This window comes from Cupressus sempervirens, chromosome 10, assembly GCF_028749045.1.
Source record: "Cupressus sempervirens isolate cs-2001-9-10 chromosome 10, ASM2874904v1, whole genome shotgun sequence".
NCBI lineage: Eukaryota > Viridiplantae > Streptophyta > Pinopsida > Cupressales > Cupressaceae > Cupressus > Cupressus sempervirens.
In genome coordinates this window covers 210,866,436-210,891,660 of record NC_143127.1, presented here as the reverse complement: position 1 = coordinate 210,891,660, position 25,225 = coordinate 210,866,436, and the positions used below count along the sequence as shown (strand labels likewise).

General features: G+C 34.9%; 1 protein-coding gene across 2 annotated transcripts in view; it reads left to right on the top strand.

Moving 5' to 3' along the window:
• The window catches only part of PUR7 (purin 7), a 201,257-nt gene that overhangs the window by 169,950 nt on the left and 6,082 nt on the right, over window positions 1-25,225 (top strand). For both annotated transcript variants that reach the window (XM_089804169.1, XM_089804168.1), the window contains exon 8: window positions 1,398-1,487. In XM_089804169.1, coding sequence (XP_089660295.1) covers window positions 1,398-1,487 — 90 coding nt within the window. The remainder of the gene's footprint in view (window positions 1-1,397; window positions 1,488-25,225) is intronic.

The window sequence follows — 25,225 nt, the reverse complement described above, 5'->3', positions numbered from 1 at the left end:
TGGAGATTGTTTAAATTTCATTGTTATTGCATTTCTGAGGCTGTGAGATATCAGCTGATATTATTGCTTGATGGGCTTCATTTAGGAGTTCTATCTTGAGCCAAAATGGTGAGAGATATCAAAGGTTTGCTCATATATTTGAAGGTTTATTAAGTGCAGACCTGCAGCAGCCTTATCAGAAAGCTGACAGCAAGTTGATCAGATTTTAGAGGCCATTGAATGCTGTCACATCCATTTCCAGCCCTCACATGGCTTCCTAGGGCAAGCCATACACATTGCAGACCCCCAGGGTGTCAAATAAATAAATTAGCAGCGGTTAGGGTTTGAATAAGGGGAAAATCATTATCAGCGATTCAGCAGTAGTAATAAATAAACGAGGGGTTCTTTTAGGGTATGATTGGCATACTATCAGTATTGTAGTTGGAAAACATGTTATGATTTGTGACCTTGCCTGCACATACCTATTTCTTTCATAATTGTTTTTCATAGTTATAGTTGATGCAAATAAACCTCATTGGAGGTATTGCCTTGCTGCCATCTGGGTACTCCTGTATCGCCAGTTTCACGAGTTTGATCAATAAAAATGCACATTTCCAAGCTAGCATGGGATTCCTAGTATGCTATTTTCAAAGTTGGTATTATTATTTTCTGTTACGAAGACCAGAATTTTGAATTAATTTATCAGGCTATTATTTTGATATATTTTGCATTCAAAATCATTTGTTTATTGGCAAAGGAGTAAGTGAAAACCCCTCAATACATTATGAGAATCAAACTCACCAAAAAATTGTCAAAAACACAAGCTTTTGCAAGTTGGAGGTTGGATAAGCTGTTGGGGATATCACAAATTTCATCAGCCATCCCTTGCGAGCGAGCTTCCTTACGCTTGTCTCTATAGACCTGTTGTTCTAACTTCTAAGATCTATTGAGTGAAGACTGTTTGAACTGAGTAAACTGTTTGGTGAATCCAATAGTAATTGGCAACGTTGTATTAAACATAGGTTTCAAGCTACTAGAAGGTATTCTTTTTCTGAACGTGTCATTTGACCCATTAAACATCTCATTTATGGTTGATTTTGGTCTTTGTTTATTCGTAATTGTGGTGTTGGTTGTACTAATAGGCTATAGAAACTGATGAAAGGCAATATTTGATTACTCTAATGGATGATATACTGGGAGAATTTTTAATGTTTTATCTGTAGGTTTTGTATATTTTCTTTGAATGTTATGAATCGATTGTGTCATGATTACACAATTTAAATATTTTATGCATAATTTAATGGTTTAAGCATGATATGGTTTTCTATGCTTTCTATTGGAGTAAGTTTTTCTTTTACAATTAAACAAATTTTGTAGTACTTTGTAAATTCATCTGACAGGTTGTTCTACTGTTTTAGGTACACACTCCAGATTCAAGTAGATACTGGATTGCTGCTTCATATGAGGATCGCATAAAGAAAGGATTAGAACCTGAAAATATAGACAAGGTATATTCTATTCCACATCCCCTTCTATATATCATATATTCCACTAAAGAAGACTTTAAATGCTCTTGTGCTTGTTTAATACCCATGTTCCCCGGGGATGTGTCCCCCACAAAAAGGCCCCAAGGACTTCATTGGGGTCTTGCATCTGTCCCCAATTTTTTAACACACAAAAAACATAAAAAATAAACAAAAATGTCACTTCTGCTGTCCTCGTTTGCCGTCCCCCCGTCCCCAAAATTGGCAAAAAAATTTGCCGTCCCAGAAACCCGTCTCCCTGTCCCCTGCCGTCCCTGTCCCGGAAACTCGGCAAAACATAGTTTAATACATATGGCTTCCATTTTGTAGGTAGAATAATAGGCATGGTCAATGATTAAACGTTGAATAATGCTGTTGAATTCCATGCACTTGATTATATTTTGATTTACTGGAATATATTGAATTGTATGCTATTCCTTTTCTTGTGTATTGATTAACATGGTCATAGTTACATTTTAAAACTGGTTGAAAGCAGAAAAAGTTCTGTCCCCGACAGATTCTAATCACTGCATTCCTTTCCATTTATTTGTTGTATTCCACCAATGCTATGTTATAATGTACGAGCAAATTTAGCTCATCTGATTGGTCTCAAGTCCTCAACATCCAACGATGGAGTGTTTGTTTGTGCTTGCATGCGCACGCATATGGTGTCATGTATGTCAGTAGGTGGATTGGCAAGGTTCCGTTTACTCATAATCTTGGTAAAACTGTCAAAATCTGAGGGGACTAAAGTTTGAACAATAAGTACAAGGAGAAGTGATAAATCCTCCAATATTTCTATTTTCACTAGTGATGTCTCATAGGTCAATGTGACTAACATGCCTCATTATTGTTTTATAGATTTGTGCATGTTGCATACCTATAATAAAGAATTCTTATAATCAATTTTTCCCTTTTTTCATGAAGATCGTTCATCGTTGTGTATTAACCAAATAAAATTTGTGTAGTCACTGCTCAGTTTGCAAGGTGGTGTAATCACTGTAATGTTCCCAATTTTTTAAGTGACAGTTAAATTGATTTTTATTAAGTTGTCAAAAATTTAAAAAATGATGACTTAATATTAATTAAATTATAGGCAAAAGCCTACAATGCAACAGTAACTTGTGAGCCTCTCATGTGGGAGGTATTGGGTTTGAATCTACTTTCACCTAACATTTAATAATAATTGATTCCAACAAATAATAATAATTAATCTACACTTCAGTCGTTTATCGATCCAAAAAATTAAATATTAATTAAATTATACAAATAAAATAAAACAATAAAATATTATTAATTGTCATTTTAGTAAATAAAGTTCTCCAAATAAGATTAAATTTAAGGTCGGCTAAGTTGGCCTAGTATTCTAGACGCTTCTTGGAGTCCTTTATAAGGAAGGTTTTTGCATTGTATTAGACTTGATTAAATGTTTATTTGAAATTGATGTATGATTCATTCCTTTGAGGAATGACATTCCAAGGATGAAAACGCGTGGACTTGAAGGTGTAGATGGAAATCCATCCCTTCTTGTGTAGTGTTTGCAATATAGCAGACACTATTGAGTGAATTTGTGAAGTTTTTTCTAAAGATGATTTTGGGAATTGATTGAAGCTTGTCAGCAGATAGTGCATGATTAGTTTAATTACAAGAATATTATTGTTGTTCCACTCTTTTAATATTTGCGATTAATTTATCAAGTTTGGTTTTGATAAGGTCTTGCAAATATTATTATCAGGCTTGATAATATTTATGGAGAAGAATTAGTATATTGTAGGCACATTTTATGGGGCAAACTTTTTTGAAGATCAATATTATTAATTGATATCATATTAGCTGATAGCTTTGAGTCTGCATAATCTACTGTGGAAACTAACACCTTATTTGGCTTCTTTCTTGTGTATTGGCATGAGAACATAATATAAGAATGAGTTTAGGTTTGGGGAGCCAATACGCACTCAGGGTCTCATACATGTTATAGTAGTATAGCAATTAGGGGCCTACAAGTGTGCACCTAATCACCCATTACGTGTTTGTATAAATTTGAAAAGTCAAACATAAAAAACCCAGTTAATAGGTAGAGAGAATTTGTACACAATAAGGTAAATATATGTTATATATATTGATATAAAACATTGAGTAGAAAAGTTGGTGGACAAACAAGTTGGACTTAATCAATCAGCACCTATCCATATCACTAATAGAATTTGTCACGCCTATTACTGGATCTTATATAAAAAAGGGTGTCCATATACAACAAAATAAACCAAAAAATCATAGCTCATTTGGGCTTGCCATCCTAGTCATAAACCAACAATACAAGACTATGCTTCCGCTTGGAACTTTGGAAGTCCATAAACCCGAGACATAATGACAAATGGTATTGCAATACAAGAACTAAGACCATGTGCGCCTACTAGTACATGATAAAAATTACATTTTATTGCACCCCTGTGTCCATCTTTTGAACTCAAGTGCACAATTACTCATCACTTCAACACACTACCACTTGCATCCACCACAGAAACTTGTAAGGCCTACCCCTGTGTCCATCTTTTGAACTCAAGTGCACAATTACTCATCACTTCAACACACTACCACTTGCATCCACCACAGAAACTTGTAAGGCCCTTACTTTCCCTTGAAGGGCAATCAAATTAGGAGTAAATGGCTAAATCAATTTAACTATATAAGTTCAATGGGCACTCAAAATTCAAACTAAAAAGAGTTAAAAAATTAAAGACGCTACACCAACAATAAATGCTTCACACATACAAGCAGAGACAAATTCTATTATGGAAGTAACTAAATACTTGCTTATTATTAACAGAGATTAGATGGTAAATTTATACAAAAGAATGAGACAATGCTTCCTTAGGAAAAGATCGTAAAGAATAGAAACATTCTATTCTAGAGAAAGCAAAAAATGAAAGCAAGCTAAAGCTAATTAGATATTTACAATAGATAACCATTAACTAATAATAGATGACTTATCTATTATTGTAATACCCTCCCCTAATGGTTAATCTATCTAGAACACCAAGCTGTCCTCTGAATTTGACAAACTTATCAGGACCAAGAGGCTTGGTGAGAATGTCTGCAGTCTGATCTGTGGTAGGAACATATTGCAAATCTATAGTCTCGTCTTCAACCAGTTGTTATATGTAATGACAGTAAACATCCACATGCTTGGTTCGTTCATGGAAGACTGGATTTCGTGCTAACTTGATAACACCTTTGTTATCAACAAACAGAGTAGTCGGTCCTACCACAAGCATCCGACGAAGCCAAACAACTTCACATCCTTCCTTAACAGTCCCTCTATATTCGGCCTCTGTAGAAGAGAGAGAAACTGCTTGCTGCTTCTTACTAGTCCATGTGACTGCACCGAATCCTAGACTGAACACATATCCAGATGTTGACTTTTTATCATCAACAGAGCCTGCCCAATTTGAATCTGTGAACCCACTGAGTTTAGGATTAGAACTTTGAGAGTACAAAATTCCATAATCTGAAGTGCCCTTCACATAACGAAGCACACACTTTGCTGCCATCCAATGATCAGCCTTAGGAGCTGTCATAAAGCATAAAATATAGTTGACTGTGAAGTTGATATCAAGCCTAGTAGCAGAGAGGTAGATGAGGTTGCCTATTAGTTGCCTATATGTAGTATCATCTACGGAAGGAGAATCAGACTTTGCTGATAACTAGAGACCTTTCTCCATAGGTGTAAATGCAGGTTTACAATCCTGCATACGAAATTTGTCTAACAGGACCCTGACATATTTGGACTGAGAGATGAATGTACCAGAAGACTATTGCCAAACTTTAAAACCTAGGCAATAATGCATGAGCCCAAGGTTAGTCATATAAAAAGATTGGCATAAATTTTGTTTGGTTCCCTGAATCAAAGATGCTGAATTGCCAGTGATGATTAGATCATCTATATAAATAACCAGAAGGATGATGTCACTGTTAGTAGTCTTGATGTACAGATTTGAGTCTGAAGAACTCCTCTTGAAGCCTTGATCACTGAGGTACTTTTCAATTTTTATGTACCATGTCCGAGGGGCCTACTTCAAGCCATAGAGAGCTTTTACCAATCTGAGAACTTGATGGTCTTTACTAGCAACCTTGAAACCGGGAGGTTGCGTCATGTAGGCCTCTTCATGGAGATCACCATTCAGGAAAGCACTCTTGACGTCCATCTAATGGACCTTTCAACCAAACTGTGCTGCTATGGCTAGGACTAATCTGATGGTGCTCATCTTTGCAGTAGGAGCAAAGGTCTCCTCATAATCAATGCCCTGATGCTAAGAAAAGCCCTTTGCCACTAAACGAGCTTTGTACTTATCCAATACCATCCGATTTGTATTTGATTTTGTAGACCCATTTGCAGCCAATGGGTTTCTTCCCTAGTGGAAGATCAAAAAGGACTTAGGTGTTGTTCTTAAGCAGGCTCTAGTGTCTAGATGTCATGGCCTCTTCCCACTATGACATTGTTTGAGGTTCAAACACACTGTGAATGTTGGCCATGAGAGCAAAATTAACAGAATCTATAATTTTGCTTTTTTTTCGAGCATTTCTCCCATCAATGAGCTCATCATCACGAAGATCAGCAAGTGTCTTAGCCCACCACTTAGGCCGGATAGGAGAATGACCAACATTAGTACTAGGAGATGCTTGATTAGTAGGATCCTCATCAGAAGAATCTAGATCAAACTCAGGCGAAGCATCTACAAAGCGAGGTGATCCTGCAAAAGAAGTTGGAGGTGTCTGTATAGGTATCACTGGAATAACTAGAGTTGCAGGAGCTAGTGGAGCCCTCCCATTAGGTGGACCTAATGGAAGCCGAACTCCCAAATCATGAGCCATCATAGGCTGGTCTATTGGATCAGGAACAGGAGAAATAGGCATGAATGGTGCTCGCTGCTCATCAAAGACTACATCATGATTGTAGATGAGACGAGATGTCTCAACATCGATTAGGTGGTAGGCTTTGTGAAGACTGCTATATCTAGCAAGCATGAGTTTCCGGCATCCAACTTGGTGCATGACGCATCAGGGATCCAAACAAAAGAAAGGGAGCCAATAACCTTCAGGTGATTGATTCTTGGCTTGTGACTTGACCAGCCTCTTCCAGAGTTTTACCTTTAACCGCCACTATGGGTGACTTGTTCAATAGATAAACTGCAGTGTTAACTGCTTTTGCCCAAAATTGCTTTGGAACATGTCTGTGTTCGAGCATGGAATGAGTCATCTCGGTGATTGTCCTATTTCGACAATCAACTACACTGTTTTGTTGTGGTGTGTGGGGTGAGGTTTACTAGTGTTTGATGCCATGTGTATAGAAGCTGGAGAAAACATTAGAACACAATTCCTCCCCATTGTCTGATGACTGTAATCTAAGAGTAATAATAGATTTCCCAAACTCTTTTTCAACTAAAGGTTTAAACTTCTGAAATATAGGAAATGCATCTGATTTCTTTTTAAGGAAATACACCCACATTTTTCTACTGAAATCATCAACAAACAACAAAAAATACCTGGACCCAAGATTAGGAGTGGCCATAGGGCCATAGATATTGGCATGTACAAGCTGAAGTACTTGAGAATTTCGCCATGAGTTGCCACTAGTAAACGGTGTGCGATGTTGCTTCCCAACTTGGCATGTTTCACAAACTCCAAGTTGTTGAGTCTGAATCTTTGACAATCCAAGAACAAGCTCATCCCAAACAAGCTGTGAGAGATAATGCATGTTTAAGTGCCCATATTGCTGATGCCAACGTGTGCTTATAGAAGATTGCCGAGTAGCCATAGCTAAGTCCTGAGAATCACCAGAATCAGTAAGTCTGAAAAGATCGTGATCCTCAAAACCCACTGCAACAGTAGACTTAGTCGCCCGATCAGTGCTGGTGCATTGATGTAAATTGAAGTTGACTACCAAGTGTGGAGAATGTCGCAACAACTGACTGACTAAGAGTAGATTTAGTTCCATCCTTGGAATGTAGTACACATTAAGGAATATGAGATTCCTCCCAGCAGATTGAATCTAAATGTTACCTTTACTGACAACCATGTGCTCTTCTCTGCCACCAAAAATTATAGTTTGAATAAGGCTGGTAGTCAGTAAACCAGTCTCTGCAATGAGTATGCCGAGAGGCACCTAAATCAATGTACTAGGTAGATGACTTCAGATGATCTGCAGGTTTTTTGGCCATGAAGGGGTAAAAGGCAGATTCCGCCTGCTCAGTGTGCTCTGCACTATTCACTTTGGGCTGCGAACCTAATTGCTTAGACTATGCAGCTAAGCATGTCCAAACTTGTGGCAGTAGTTGCATTGAATGGTCTTCTTTATGGAACCATTTGATGCTGGAGGAGAAGACTTCTGCTGAGATGGCTATTGAAACTTGTCTTTATCCTTCTGAAAGGATTTCGCAACAAAGGCTTGTTCTATAGAGGTGGAATTGGAGTTGCTACCAAACTGTTGTTTCCACTGATCTTGCTAAAGCAACAGTTTGTAGAGATTGGTGAACTTCAAATCAACACCAGAAGATGTAATGTTGAGAGTCTCGATAGAATGTTCATAGGATTTTGGTCAACTTTGAAGAGTGATAACCACAATATCCTCTTCCTCCCTCTTGCGACCATGGCAAGTAATTGATCACAAATTTCCTGAATCCAATTCAAGTGTACCTAGAGTGAGGTGCACTCATCCATGACAATAGAAAATAGAGTTTTTTTTTAGAAAGAAGGCTCTGCTTTTGTCAAAAGTCTCATGAAGGTTTGAGATGTGTCCAGATCTTGGTAGTTGTCTTGTCTCAGATCAATGGATTTTTCTACTTTGTTAAAGTTTCTTTTGGTTTGTCTTAGTTAATCCAACCCTCCAACCCTAGAATAGACCACTAAAGAGGCCTAAAAGAGAAAACACATGCCTTTTCGATTATATATATATATATATATATATATATATATATATATATATATATATATATATGTATATATATATATATATGTATATATATATATATATATATATATATAGTGGCAGATTTTGCTATGTTGCTTTACTAGCATAGTGGTGTATGAACTTATTTTTTGTTTCATACATATACATATCTCACACACACACGAGATATGTTTTTGTGCTGACATACCCAAAATGAATTCAAACCCAACCCAAAGAAAACTCAAATGAATTGTGAACCCAAGTCTAAAACCACACTCGAATTTGAATCTAAATCAACATAGCGTTTGGGGGATGGGGATGGGGGAATGGCAATATACAAATGTGTGTGTATGTGTATGTGTTATATGTATTTTAATGTTTTACGTCATGTCCACGGTTTCAAGCACTGTTGAAATATTCTCACCTATTTTCACCTCAATTCTGTGAAATTTCTATGAAACAAGATTATGCAAGGAGAGAAAAATGACTATAAACATTAATAATAAATAATAATCAAAGAGAAAATATAAATAAATGATACATAATTATTAATATATATTTTAATTATATATTTATCATAATAATAATTAACAATATGCAATACTATATACATATATATTATAACATTATAACCAAAACATGTTATTAACCATATCTTGCCTAATGCATAATGGTTGTAGAGGTGTAGATGAGTGAGAATAAGGTTAAATAGTTCTAAACTAACATTGTGAATGCATTAATTTTGGCCTAGAAATGCACCTGTGATCTGATAGGATGGCTCCTATTTTGTTGTTAAATTCTCGTCTTAGAAATGCACTTGTGATCTAATAGGATGGCTCATATTTTGTTGTTAAGTTCTTGTGTTTTGATTAAGTAAAAACAGGTTTTAAAGGAACCGAAACTTTTACAAAATAACAAAAGTCTAGAGATAAACAAGAGATGTAAAGATTAGAGAGAAGTAGCACAGGACAACATGAAATAGACCTCCAAAAAGAACAACCATGAGGTCACCCAAGATAGAGCTGGAAAAGATAACAAAAGAACAGTAAAAGAACAACAACTGACTAGCTAAGAAGTCTTTATCAGGTCAACAATTTGATCCGCCAGAATATGCATATTATGAACACCGACCTTCACCTTGTCCTTCTTACTGACATCCTCATTCTTCTTAGAATGAGCTCGGGTGTATTTGCTTGGTCCCTGAGTCTGTGCCACCAAAGGGGAGTCTTGCCCTTTGTCATTCTCATTCTGCTTCAAAAGGTTACCCACATTGTCTGCCATCTGTTTGAACAATTTTTCCAAATTGCCTAGTTTAGTATCCATTTTCGACACCTTCCCCTAAATACTACTAATCCCTTTGTCCATCACCCTTTGTTTGGCCTCGAGCAGTGGTATCTTATGCATGAGGTTTTTAACTTCTTCTGCATTCCCAATAACCTCCGAAAGTCTGTCTATATGTTGGCCCAATGTATGCTCACCTTTGGCAGTTTTGCTTACTTACTCCATTTCCTTGCCCAACAATTGCATTTGTTGCTTAAGGAAGCCAATCTCTTTCATAATTGAACCAGGGTTACCAAAAAGACCCTTGGACAACCCAAGCCCACCTTTAATAGTATCATCCAAATCTGGAATGTGCCCTTGTTCTCCAACATCCTCATTATTCGAGTCCCCATTCTTCCTAGTTTGTAACCTTTCCTCTTGCCGCCTTAAAGATTTTCTTTTCCTTTCCAGCTGGTGAGCCAGAGGCTCATCATCAGAAGGAGGAGAAACCCGGTCATCTTTAAATCCCTTACTACTCTTCCCTTTACCTCCACTCCTCTTATTATAGTGGTCTCTCACTAATTCCTCCACGAAGTCACTCTCTCAGTCAGAATCACCTTCCTCAACAATCTTTTTCATCTTTTTGGAACTGCAACCCGAGCCCTTTTTCAAACTACCCAAACCCCCTTCAGCTTCATCTTGGGTATCAAAATCATAACCCTTATCTGGGAGACTTCCTTTCATATCCTGGTCCGCCCTTTTCAAACTACCCTTGGGTTTCACAATCTTCTTGGACTTTAACACATTCATAATCAGGACCATAAGACTGTCATGGCAAACATGCTCACCATTCGGATATTTCTGAATAGCCTGAGTGGAAATAATAAGAGACTGCAATAAATAAAATGGAAAATTGATCCTAACATCATGTCGAAAGTGATTTGCCAATATGAAATGGTACCCATACAACTTAGTGAATTTCCCATCTAAAGTTAGATATTCCATTATCACAAAAAGCACAAATTGCCATCGTCGAGAAACAGAGGCCGGGTTGTAATACGAATTATCTATTTTAACCAAGCGACTTTTCTCTTGCTTTGTCTTCACAAAATTATCGATGGCCCTGTCCGAGAGCTTCCTCTCCCGATAAGAAATAATCCCATCCTTGTCCAGCCCCGTGGCCTCTGCAATGACTTCTTCGGTAACATCCATTCACTGGTTACCAACCATCATAGAGCCATCCTTCCAAGATTTGATAAATTGGTGAGTAATAACTGGAGTATTATCTTTGAACCTTTCGATATACCCTGTGAAATTGCCTCACCTCAGAATATCCCAAACCTCCGTCTTGTTCCTCCACTCCGAGCAGCTAGCTGGCTCCACTCTCTTCCTTTTTCCTCCCATATTCTCTGCACCAAATTCGCTGGTTTTCGTTCTTTGAAAACCCCAAATCACTCTGTAACTAAAAGCCACATCACAAACGAAAAGAGAAATGGCAAAAATTGCCCAGAATCCGTGCGAAATGCTCAACTTTCTAAAAATCATAACCCACCATACTTCGAACGAGTTCACGTCATAATTACAAATCACTGACACCATCATAATTAAAATATTTTTGTTTAGATCTCCATTTATCATACTCGATAAGTTGACGGCCATCTAGAGTTAAAGACTTATAAAAATTCCAAATGATTTTATGATCACTGAAACAAGCCACATTCGCAGCCCAGTCAACAATACGGTTGGCTTCTCTAAAATTATGAGTTATAATGCAATTTTGAAAGAATTAATAATGTTAATAGCCTTGAAGATAATCTTGTTGATAGTCCACGATGGTTCAATAATTTTATTTAAACAATTAATAATGTTGAGGGAGTCGCCTTCCACCCATATGTTCCTCAAATTCATACTTTTGGCATAGATAAGACCACGAAGAGTAGTAGATGCTTCTACAACATGATTAGTTTGATCCCCTATTGGAATAGCTATACATCCCACATAGTCACCATTAGAGTTTCTAATAACAACTCTGCATCCTGCTTTGCCCAAGTTCCCTTTCAAGGCCCTGTCAAAGTTTATCTTAAACCAATTCGTCGGAGGACAATCCCATCTAGCATTATCCCTTGGATTAAGATCCTTAATATTCATTCCCAAACTCTTTATATTCCAGCTATTAAGCACCCCTTCTTCCCACTCATTACAAGGGTGCTGTCCAAAACCAATAATTTTAATATTTTCAATCATAAGGACCTTAATTTTATAGAACACCTAATCAGGACTGGATTCCACTCCTCTAAAGATCCTATTGTTGCGCTCCTTCCAAATGTCCCAACACAGGTAAGGAGGAATGAAGTCCCACAATTTGACAATCAAAGCATTCTTGGAATGAGCCATCCAACTAGTAGAGAACAATTGGATGGGAGCATGGAAAGCCCAATCCACTTTCATTAAGCTAGAAACTTTATCCCAAAGCTTCTTGGTAAAGGGACAATGTAGCATGATATGATCCACCGATTCCCCATCATTCTTGCAAAGAACACATCAATTAACAATGATGAAACCTCTCTTCTTAAGATTATCAAGTGTCAGAGTTTTATTCTGTAGAAGAATCCAAAAGAAGATATTAACTTTGGGTGTCATGCCTTTCACCCAAGCCTTAGCCCAACAAGGTTCATCATGGTCATCGAAAGAATTAGCATAGGTTGAGGCAATATAATACATACCACTGGGGTCAATTTTCCATATCAAAACATCCTCTTCATGGTTTAAAAAGAATGCATTCAAACACTCACCAAGCTCAACCAAGTTATTGTCCACACTATGAAGATCCACCCACATATCATCCTTCCAATAATTACCCACAAAATTACCAAATTGATTCTTGCATTGCTCCATATACCTATTCCAGCTTGGATCATCACAAAGAGGGTGGTCCAAGATCCAAATATCTTCCCAAAAAATGCACTTTTTTACCATTTCCCACCTTACATTTAACTCCTTTCCTTAAAATATAATTAAATTTCTGAGCATTCTTCCAGATCAGAGAAGCCCCTTGTTCAAAATCACTATTAAGGAAATGATGAAAATCAATGTGGTCCCTATTATATTTATCAACCCAAATATTCTTCCATTCCCCCTCTTCCTTGTGCCATCTCCATAATAATTTAGCCAATAAGAATTCATTCATAGTAGTAATCCTTCGCAAGCCAAGCCGTCCCTTCCCTTGGGGCATAAAAACATTTTCCCAAGCAATCAGAGGGAGTCTTTTTTTAATCTCCGTTCCAGTCCACAAAAAAGTCTTCTGAATTTTCTCAATAGCAAAAGCAAACTTTCTTGGAATTTTGAAAACACTCAAAGCATAAAGTGGAACACTTTGTAGAATAGACTTCAAAACAATAACCTTACTAGCCTGATTGAAGAGAGAACCTTTCCAACCAACAAGTTTCAAGTGGATTTTATCAATCATCGAGTTCCAAAAGCTGTCAGGAGGGGCTAAACCCAAAGGTAAACCCAAATAGGTTCCAGGTAGAGAACCACTCTCACAGCCAATAATCTTTTTGATCTTATTTTGTCTTGCCTCACTAACATTAATAAAGTAGATCAAACTTTTACTCCAGTTAATGATTTGACTAGTGGCCATCCCATAGTCACCCAAAGCCTTCTTAATGTTCGTAGCATTTCTCATCGAAGCCTCCACCATAACAATAGAATCATCTACAAATTGTTGATGAGAATAAACTAGAGCAAAAGATGAGGGATTAAGGCCCACAAAGTCCCCTTTCACCACCATATTATCCACAAATCTCTCCAAGCATTCAGTTAGAATAACAAAAAGAATAGGAGAGATCGGGTCCCCTTGTCTAAGACCCCTAGAAGCCTTAAAGAAAGAAGAGGTAGGGGAGCCATTAACAAGCATCAAGAAGAAAGCTGACGAAACTAACATGAAGATAAGGTCTCGAAATCTCTTATTAAAGCCAAATGCCTCCAATCCATGAAGGAGGAAATTCCAGTCCACTCTGTCATAAGCTTTAGAGAGATCAAGCTTAAGAAGAAACCTTTCCTTCTTTGACACCACAAAAGAATGAATATTTTTATGAACTGAAATAATGGAATCCAAGATTTGTCTACCAGGAACAAACCCATTTTGCTGCCTTGAGATGATAGTCTGAAGAAGGGACAAAATTCTGAGAATAAGAACTTTATAAATAATCTTATAAAAAGAATTACACAAGCTAATAAGCCTAAACTGATCCAATCTTTCAGCACCTAGCTTTTTTGGAATAAGAGCAATAAAGGTGCCATTTAACTCTCTAAGGATGTTTCTAGTACCAAAAAATTCCTTCACACCATTACAAATATCAGCACCAACGATATTCCAATATTTATGAAAGAACAAAAAAGGAAGCCCATCAGGACCAGGGGTTTTATCACCCTCGAAAGAGAAAACAATGTTAAGTTTTCGTGTTATATTATTATATTTTTGGGTATTTAAGCCCTAGAATAAGAGGCCAAAGTCCCCAATATGACACTAAGTACTTGATATCATACTATGATCAATACATATGCTTTAGACAAATTTTCACCTTCTACATTGACAACTTAAAATATGTGCAATGAGGAAAAATATCCATACTAATATTTGAATTATAGAACTTGAAGAAGTGATGAAGTATTTTTTAATCATTAGCATTGGACAAAAACTACGATAGAGATATAGATAGATATAAATAGCAGCAGTATGGAACAATAACAACATAAACATATATGTAGAGGTAAAAATGATAGATAATATAGAGGAGGAAGAGGAAGACAAATAAAATAGTAAGATAGAGTGATACCAACATAAGTTGTGTGTGAGAGAGAGAGAGAGTTAAATATAATTATTTTTCTTAATAAAACAAATAGTCAAAATAAAATCATGGTTATAATAAAAAATTAAAATATATTATATTTTAATTAATGAAACTAAGAATTTAATTTTTATATAAAAACTCACATTTGTATAAGAAAAAATGAAATGTATTGAAATATATAAATATTTTATAAGTAAAACTAATTGTATAATTTTACACAATTAGAGAAGGTTTACTATTTAATGTTTTATATTTCCAATTTTTTTCATAAAATTAATTAATTTTTAATTATGAAATAATATCTATATAATTTAATATGTACATTTGTAAATAATAAATAGATGTAATACATATAAATATAAATTTGATGTTGATGAATAAATATGAGGTAGTAAATAAGAAATAGAATATAACTATTTAATTTTAATACAAAATTTATAAAAACTTAATAATAATTTATATATCTTTTAGAATTGAATTATTTCTTATTTGCGGTTATTTCCTTTAGTATGTTTTTTTATATAAATTATAATTATTAATTTTAATATTAAAATATATATTTAAGTTTTGAATATATTTAAACTAAATGATAAATTGTTTAAATAAAAAATATTATTAATAATAAATGATATAATTTATAAATTGTAACACTTATCAATTATACATATTACAAACACTATTATAAAATATAATTAAATAATATTGTTTAATTTATTTTTATAAAAGTAAAATAATAGTAATAATTTAACTACTTTTATTAAAAAATCAATTTTTAAAAAAAATAAGAAATTGAAATACAAAGATATAACATATTGAAATTATATTAAAAAAGACATAATTATATATAGACAGAGAAGTATATTAGGAACAAGTCATATCAAATAGTCAAAAATAAACATCAATGTAAAATTAATAATAAATATATTTAAAATAAGAAATTAAAAATATTTAATTCTATATTTGAACTTGGTAAGAAAATTAGATTGTGATAATTAATATTAATTAGACATGTTGTGTGAGGTGGAAGATAAAATGATTGAAAAAAAAACACTTATCAACTTGTCACAAATGTGGAAAAGATAAAGTTGTAATTAATGCATTTTTTTTTGAAGAAAATTAATTTTCTTCCCCACCAAAAATTGTATGGACCAATAGAATGAATGAAAAATATGATTTATAAAATAATGAAAAATTAGAAAAAGATATAGACATTTAAAATTTTATACAATATTTTAAATTCTTTGATTTGATTGGTTATGTTAGTGTCATATTAGCGCTCACAACCCATGACAGGAACTAATAATAATAATAATAATAATAATAATAATGTATTATTCATTACTTAAGTAATAAAGTGACTAGTAAATAAACATAAAATACTAGTAAACTCAACAAAGAATTTAGGAGACAACGATTATACTAATTAGCCGATAGGCTATTATAGGTGGGAGTTCCACTAAAAATCTGTCCGACACGAACAAATTCTGGTGGTAAGTTGGTTAGTAGTTTTCAGGTGCCCGCCAAATGTTTTCAGACGTGAGGAAAATTATTGATCTAATCAAACCATGTCTTATCTTGGTATCATATTTTTGTATCACATGCAATCAAATCATATCTTTGATAAATATATGAATAGGGTCAAATCTTTCATGGATATGAACAGGGAAAGATATACAAATATCAACAGAATCTTGTTCTTTTTTCATGCAATTCTCAGAGGAGGATGTTAATGATCACAAAGAGGAATCTATTTAAGTCCATGGTTTTTTTAAAGACCAGATTTCTCATCATGGTTGTGGACCTGAATCCATGGGGCAAATACTCCCCATTGAAACCGAGATCGACCGGTGGCTAGAGAACCCACAAAAAGGGCTTTTATGTGCAAACTTCTCATTCATCTCTGCACAGGTGATGGAATTCTTAGTGCAAAAGGCCACAAAAGCTACTGAGCTTTCTGGTCGATCGTCCAACCACTCTAACTCGAGACAATCAGAAGAACAACAGATGTTGGAAAGAGTACCAATGGATATAGTTCACTAACTCTGGAATTGATGTATATGATCTAATTCGAGCTCCTAGAATATGTTTAAGATTGTTGCATAGCTGTCCTGATTTTTCAAAATGTGCTTTGGGTGGGAGACATCCACAACGGGCAGCTTGGGAGTCATTTCAGAGTAGAGAGAAATGTCAGATTTTCCCTTGGTTTGGCATAATGTATTGGCTTGAATCAGAGCGGGGCAAATTATGTGGGAGGAGTTTTAGAGGGATTCCATGAGATTCATCGCATATGACAGATATCATTTGATATTGATTCTGCATATGCCGAATTTGGCAACAGTTTTCGACTGTCCAGCCAAGGAAAATGTTGATGATTATGCAAAGAGGAGGGGGTAAATTGTTGAATTTTATGATTAGATTGACATATGTTATCTCTGTATGTATGATGCTGATATTCTTTTAAGAGTATTCAATACAATCTTTATATTCAACTACAAACTAAAATTAATATAATCCAAATACCAATGTAAATATTATCAACGATATCCTATTCATCTCCAGAAATATTTTTGTTTCTTTTGTTTTGCCTATGCTGTATCCTTACATAATCAATAGAGTGTGTACATGCTGATGGAGGATTCCACCCATCCTCTGCCAAAACAAGAAATATGGTAATGTTGATTCTAGAACTAGAAGTGATGAATGTAAAAATGACACGGAAAAGTAGAGCTCATTGCTTAAAATCCTACACACACCATTCTCACCATCGCATACTTGAGAAAGCCTTTCAATTGCTTCCAAGAGGCACAGTTCATGATCCTGTTAAAAATTATGGAGTTTCTTAATAAATAATTACCAAAAACTACTTTAAAAGTTAGACTATTGAAATACATGAGGCATAGTCCAACTCTATAAGCCACCCAATATAACTATAACCTATATTAAAGCTAGTAAATGATAACGTAGAATGCAAAGCTATCTGACTTGCCTTTACCAACTTCTAAGATCTTTCCAAATTAATAGGATCAGGGTAATTTACCGCGATCACTCTTTTCCCTTGTTAAACGATAGAAATCCATGAAAGTTGAATATTTCAAAAGAAAATATTTCTCAAGGAGACTGAAATGTATATAGAAATCAGAAATTTTCTTGGGTTTTAAGTAACTTGAGCCGTCAAACATTGCAATGGACCATTTGAGGTTTATGATGGATGCTATAAAAAGGGGAAATGCCTTTTTTCCATGTCAATGTCATTTTCTTCCATCAATCCATTTTAAATACTTAAAGCTCAAATATTCCTTAGCCCAAATAAACCCAATATGTGTTTGCTTTGAACTAAATAAACTATAAATAAGAATACTATGGGTATTGAAAACCTTACTTAAAATCTCTTTGGTTGTTGGATTAAGGCAAGAGCCTATAACACAATATAATTTGTGAGCCTCTCATTTAGGGAGCAGCTTAAACATCACACACTAAGCTTAATTCCTAGACCAAAAGTGTTAAATAGTCAAAGTTGACTTTTTTTATCCAAGCTCAATTCTTCCCTTAGTGTGTGATGTTTTAGGAAGTTTTGGGTTTAAGTGTACTTGAACTTGATATGTAAACTTAGGCAATCTAAAATTAATTAATTTTCTAAATGTTAAATTCATTTTTTAAATTTTTATAGATTTGGATATAGTGTTTTATAGAGGGGAATAGGGAAATTGTCTTTATATCCTCTATCTTCCTTTTACAAGCACAATATGTACTTATTGGTAATGTATCCTAACTATCATCTTGAAGAAAAAAAATTGTTTTAATTTTGGTTGGACCTTCATAACTAGAAGCGTAGCTGAAATGATGACATCACTTCTCAATTAAGTTTATTGTCATATAAGTTGCTTAGTGACATCATTTGCTAAACAAAACTAAGTAACTAATACACCACTTTTTCTTAATAGATCTTCAACAATTTTTGGCATACCCATTGCATACTAAGATGAGATTGCTAGTTATCTATATTTTACTATAATCTATTGGATGCATTGATTGAAAACAAAAGTACTTTGAAAGAGTTTTGGTTGTGTGACTTCATCATTATTTGAATGCATAGGAATTGCCTATTATATATATATATATTGTGAGTAGGAGTTACGTTGCTAGTGAGAGCGACTCTTGCATGGAGTCACCATTGTTAGGTTAGTGACTATCACATCCCACTCAATCTCATTAACATGATCGAGGTTCCGTTAATTAAATAATCACACATTATTTCAACCAATCATTGTAAATGGTCAATTAAATAAATTATAATTCAAAATTATTTATTATTTGAATAAATCAACACATAATGATAATTGCATAATGATAATATTTAAATATATAAATATACATAGTATATATAAATATATCTGCAATCAGTTTTATCCGATTTGACTATAAACGTTTCACATAATTCATCTAGACTGTCATTATTAGACATTTGTTGGAGGAGTTTCTCAAAGAGGGTTCACAGAAGATTTTGGCCCTGTGCAATGAAAGGGGTTAGGGCATTTGGATTGATGTTTCGATTGGGGATGGGCTAAAATTTGATGTAAATTTTGAGGATTCAGATTTTGGAGTTGGATGATATTAATCTGTTTTGAGCAATGGGGGCTTGGTGAGAAGAGAGGGCTAGGGATATTGTGAAGCCTTTTGTTGCCAGTGTGGTGGTGAGGCCTAGAAGTGGCATCAGTTAGGAACTTTATTGCTTGGGGGGCCTGCTGAAAGGTATTTGAAAAGATCAATGATTTAAACCACTACTATCAGAGGATCAATGGAGAGATGGTTTACTAGGGGAATTGAGAAAGGTCATAGTAGGCAGGGGACATGAAAGAAAGAAGTTGGGTAAATGCAGGGTGCCCTATCTCTATCCCTAGATATATTGAAATGGTTTTCAATAGTATCTGTAGGTATTAATACCTACAATATTAATGCGCTCTATTGGCATTCCTTCTGGCCAACCTAGCCTTAGAATTTTAAGGCCCTTATAATTGTATATCTTCCTTTTGAGAGAAGAACTCAAATTTAGTGATGGAATGATAATACGATCTGATGACAATGCAATAGTTGTCATTGATCAGAAAGAAAATCAAAGAGGAACTCGAGTTTTTGGTTCAGTTATTGAGGAATTAAGAGAAGATCCCCTAGATAACATTACTAGGTAGATGTATCTGCTCTCGTTTCTGCAGAATGTTATCAATTCAGTTTGTGGCACATATTATACCATGTCTAACATTACCATATATATATATATATATATATATATATATATATTCAGATTTTGGTTACATGCATGTATAATATTTTGTTATCTCTAGTGTCCCAATTTCTCCTTTTTGTTTAGAATGGATTGAATCATCAACTCTTAGGATTTTTTTATTGGTTTGTCCTATATAAAAAAATTATCATTTTAATTTTGTATCTCTTGCATAATATGCCCATTCATTAATTGGAATCTGTCACAACAAGACACAATTTGTTCAAAAACGTGAGGTGAGGGACTTGGGATGGTCTCAATTGTCTTCAATTATTTTGCACAAATCTTGCCACTATGGATGACCCACCAGACTAACAATTCCCATGAAACTCCATCGTGGATATTTGCGAAAGTGCCTTTTAACATGCTAGTATTTCTCCCACTTTCTTATTTGGCCTTTTCTTTAATGGTGAGAGCTACATTATTCTTATTACTACTAACCAATCACCTCAAGACTACTATATGTAGTTGCACCATCAATCCTATTCTAAGTAGGACAGGGAATTTCCTCTACAAAAAACTATGAGAAGGGTATTTTTGGAGCTCTTCAATGAGACCCGACTACCTAGAATGATTGGTCTATTAATCACATGAGATCCGTCAAGTTTGGTTCTGGTTTCACATTTTATCATTTTATTTTGCTTGCTTGATGTTTTACATTTTGTTTTGTTCTATTCTTACAAGATTAATAGGATTGCACTGAATATACCTGTGTTGAAAGCCAATTCCAACTTTAATTTTACCCAAACTTCTTGTAGTTACATGAAAAATGCCCTAAAGGTATTGTGTGCAATGTATAAGATGCAACATGTTTGTAGTATGCAAAGGTAATATTACAAAGATGTGAATCACGAAGAACTAATCTATTCTTTTAATATTATTACAAAATATCTTCATATCCTTTAACTACAGGCAACTGACTATAGTGATAAGGGAATCTAGGAATTGATATGAAAATAGGAGAAATAGGAAATAATATTCTTTAAATAGATTCAATCTGATAGTTTTGACGAGGTAGCTTGGGACAATGGTATTGTTTATTAGGGCTTGGTAGTTTAGATGATCCTATTGTTGTTTTGATTTCCTTAATATGTCTTAACAAAGAAATGTAATTATTGTGTAGATGGAGTTTGACAATGGTATTCTCTAAACATAGCCATATGAAAGTTATCACATTGAAGACCTATTGGAAACTACAATTGGAACAATTGCTATGTTGTCATTGATGTCAAACCTTACAGGTAAGACATTTACTAACAATGTAGAGTGCCATATCTTATGATTGATGAAGAGGACTTGAAAAGAGAGACAAGTAGACGAACTAGTGATGTGTTTGAGTAAAAAGGAGTAAGTATGATGAAATACAATGGACACTTGATCATTTAGTATTTGACAAGATAATGTGTGGTGTGATCATTGTATAAAGTGTGGACGAAATGATCGAAACTAAGAAAAAAAAAATCAGCCGAGTGAAATAGAAGGGAAACTGAAGTTATGATCGAGCGTAGTGAAGACCAGGCAAGCAAATGTAAGTTGAGCGAGACAAGAACGTTAGAGACTGAGCTACCCATTGATGATCGAGCTGAAGAACATAGTGATGACTAAGTGTCAAAAACATAACAGTTTGTGAAAGAATCAAGCTTTGAGGCCAACATAGTTGAATTTTTGGGAGTCAAAATGCATGAAAGATAAGGATTGATGAGCTTGCATATTTAATACATGAATTGAGTTTGTTAAGTGATCTAAGGTGAATATTTAATGATAAGTTTAATAAAAGAAATAGAAGGACCAAATGATGGATAGATTCAATGAATCTGATCAAACCCCAAGATCTACACCTATTTAAGGAGGCATATGAGATGATTTACAAGTCAGTTCATTGTTGATTGGAAAAACTATGAAGGAAAAGTGAAGAATATAGTTTTAGAGGAAAAATGAGAAGATTGGTGAAACATGATTTCTTGAAGAGTTACCAAGAATATTAGAGATGGAGAATGTAATGAAGTCCAGTCAATAAACTAGGAATGAGCCGGATGAAGATCTAGACATGCAAAGTGAGTTTTATTTTATTAGATTAACCTAGCTATTACTTTCTAACCATTGTGGCAGTAAAATTATTTAATCAAGGTTGACCTAACAATCATTTTAAATCCTTTAATCAAGGTGATCTTCTAAAGAAATGTTCTGAAGACCTCTAACAAGGCAACTCCTAACAAGGTGATTAAATCCTTTAATAGGATCAAACCTAATAGCATGTTTTGCAACCTTTAATGAGGCTGGATCTTAACCAATCTCACTTTAGAAGAGTGAAAAATTGCTAGCATGTTACTGAGTGGCTTTTCCCAAATTGGGTTTCTATTTTAAATCTTGGTGTCATACTTGTGCGAATGTTGTTTTCATGTTTCATGCTATTGACTATTGTATATATTTCTATTATTAGACATATGCTAAATAGAGAGCTAAGTGATTAATGAATAAGTTGGATTACTAATGAGTTGCTATATGGACCAATTGGTTTTATGAGTTTGAATATGTTGTTTGAAGTTGTTAAATGTTGAATTGGTGCATCTAGACCCGAGGATAACTGATTCACCCCTCTCCCCCCTCTCAGTTATTCTAATAATTCTAACACAACCATATTTCACCAACAAGGTGACAGTCAAAATCAAATTTACTTTCATTGAATGTTGCCAAATATGTGTAATCATCAGAACAAGATTAGGAATTACTAATGCATCAGACAAACAAAAAACTATGTATTTATGAACAAAATGCATTTGACTAGTCAATGCACCTTTACTCTACAAACAATCTAGTGGGGCTACACAATAGAAAAATGCTTAAATCACTCAATATTCACACTGCACTAAGTATTGTTGTAAATACACACATACAACCACACATTAATCGTGATGTTGACTGATTTCTAAAAGAACTCTTTCTATGTAGAGGCGAATGAAAAATCTTGACAATAAACCTCTAGATTCAAATGGGTCATGTAAATGGATCTCTTAGGGAGGTTGTATTTTTTTTTTATACACCTAGTTGTAAACCCCCAATACTACCTATGATGAAGGGCCACACCACCCTTACTCACTCACAATCAAGAAAGCAACAATATGGAGACCAAAAAAAATGCTTCACAAGAATGCAACAATATAGAGATAGAGATGACAAAAATGCTTCACAAAACATCCATTAATACTTGAAAATTCACTACAAGAGCTTACACTTGAAAAGCTTCTATTTTCCGAACTTGATTACAAATGATAATAAGCCTTCCTTAAATAGGCACTTCTAACCCAAGACATTACAAACACAACCAATGTGGGATAAAAGGTAAATACAACTACCTTTAAATAAATATTAAATTCCCACCCAAATACAACTAAGCACCCAACAAATATTAAATACATGATTTATCCAAAATCTTCTAGAATTTCCACCTACACACCTCGATTAATGGAATGACAACTATTTTTATTATTTTCTATTTACGCCACCCATGCACCTTGAAAATAGAAATTCCTCTTTTCTCCTTTTTCCCTTATTTTATTTTTAAATTATTTTTCCTTCTATTTTCGTCACTTTCTCTCTCCTCCAGATTTTTTTTTTTTTTTTTTTTTTTTCTTTTTTTATAATTTTAAATTTTACATTCAACATGTCTCCCCTTTATTTTGGATGCAAGATGCTCCTGCATTAGACTCCCCAGGTCCGAAAAGATGTTCTAATAGCTGGAAGAACATCTTTCGGGATTCAGTACATAAATCCCAAACTGGTTCTTCACATATATGTTCTCCAAATCTTCAACTTGCACACTCTTTCCCTTGTTTTTCTTCTTCTCCTTTACATCCACCATAGGTGTTCTATAGGTTTGCTTCCCATGCTGATTTTCAATCTTCTCAAAATTTGCCAACTCAACTCGACTGCCAACACTCAAGTTTCTCCTACCAAGTGCTTCATTCTGCAAAGGAATCAAGGAAAACTTCCTACCACCTTTCTCAATAGTAAACACATTCCTAACACAATCATGCATAGCCCTACAATCATACTGCCAAGGTCTACCAAGTAACACATGACAACTGTTCATATCCACAATATCGCACAATACTTGATCCTTATACTGCCCAATCTGAAAATCAACAAGACATTGCTCTCTCACTTCCAAAGCATGCTCACCTTGCAACCAGCCAATTCTATAAGGACAAGGATGTCTCAATCTCTTCAAACCAAGTTTTTGAACCATCTCCTTAGCAACAAGGTTATCAGTACTACCACTATCTATAATCACCTTGCAAACTTTCCCACCAGACTTACAACAAGTTTTGAACAAACTAGTCCTCTGACAAGAATCCAATGTCTTCTTACCCATTAGTACTCGCCGAGCCAACAAACTTTCTCCTTCCTCAGGCTGATTTTCCTGGACTTCAACCTCATTCACAATAGTAGCTGTCCTACCAATAGAACATTCAAAAGATCTATGCCCTTCTTGACCACACTTGAAACAATTACCTTTGAATACACCTCCACCTGTCCTTCTTCTTTGTTCAATAGGTTTTGGTTCACCTTCTACTTTTGGTTTAGCTTGTACCGAACTATCTTGCTTCTCCTTCCCTCGGGAACTACCTTGATTCTTCCTCTTTAGCTTCTCCTCTGCTCTCAAAGCATATTGATAAGCATCCTCAACTGTGGAAATATTCAGCATGCCAACCTCATCTTGAATATTGAATCTCAAACCATTAATATACCGTGCTACCTTCTCCTTTGACAATTCTCTATGCCCAGACCGAATAGTCAACTTGTAGAACTCCTCAGTGTAATCCTTCACAGTCATATCCTTCTGTTTCAGATTCTGCAACCTCTTAAACAATTCAAGTTCATAATCAGCCGGAATGAACTTTGCCTTTAACTTGGTCACCATCAATTTCCATCTAGTGATCTTCATTTCACCTTCCTCTTCTCTGTCTCTTTGCAGTTCCTTCCACCAAAGAGCAGCATGTCCCTTCAACTTAGTTTGTGCCAACCTTACTCTCAATGGATCTTCAATACCCTCAAGCTCAAAGTAGTCCTCTAATTCACCAATCCAATCAATTAGGTCTTCAGGATTCAAAGTACCTGAAAAATTAGAAACCTCCATCTTATGCTTCAACTTCAACTGAGATCCAGGTCGAGCAAACTGACTAGCCCTAATTCCAATAGGTCTCTCCTCATGATCACTTCTATCCTCACTAGTAGCTTCAAAGTCTTCAGCAACTTCGTCATATCTGTCTTCAGTACCCACATGCCTAGGTACACCACCCAAAGCACTCACAATTTCAGCAATCATGTCACTCTTTATCAATGCAATTTCTGATTTGACCTCTGCTCTTATCTTCTCTAAAATTAT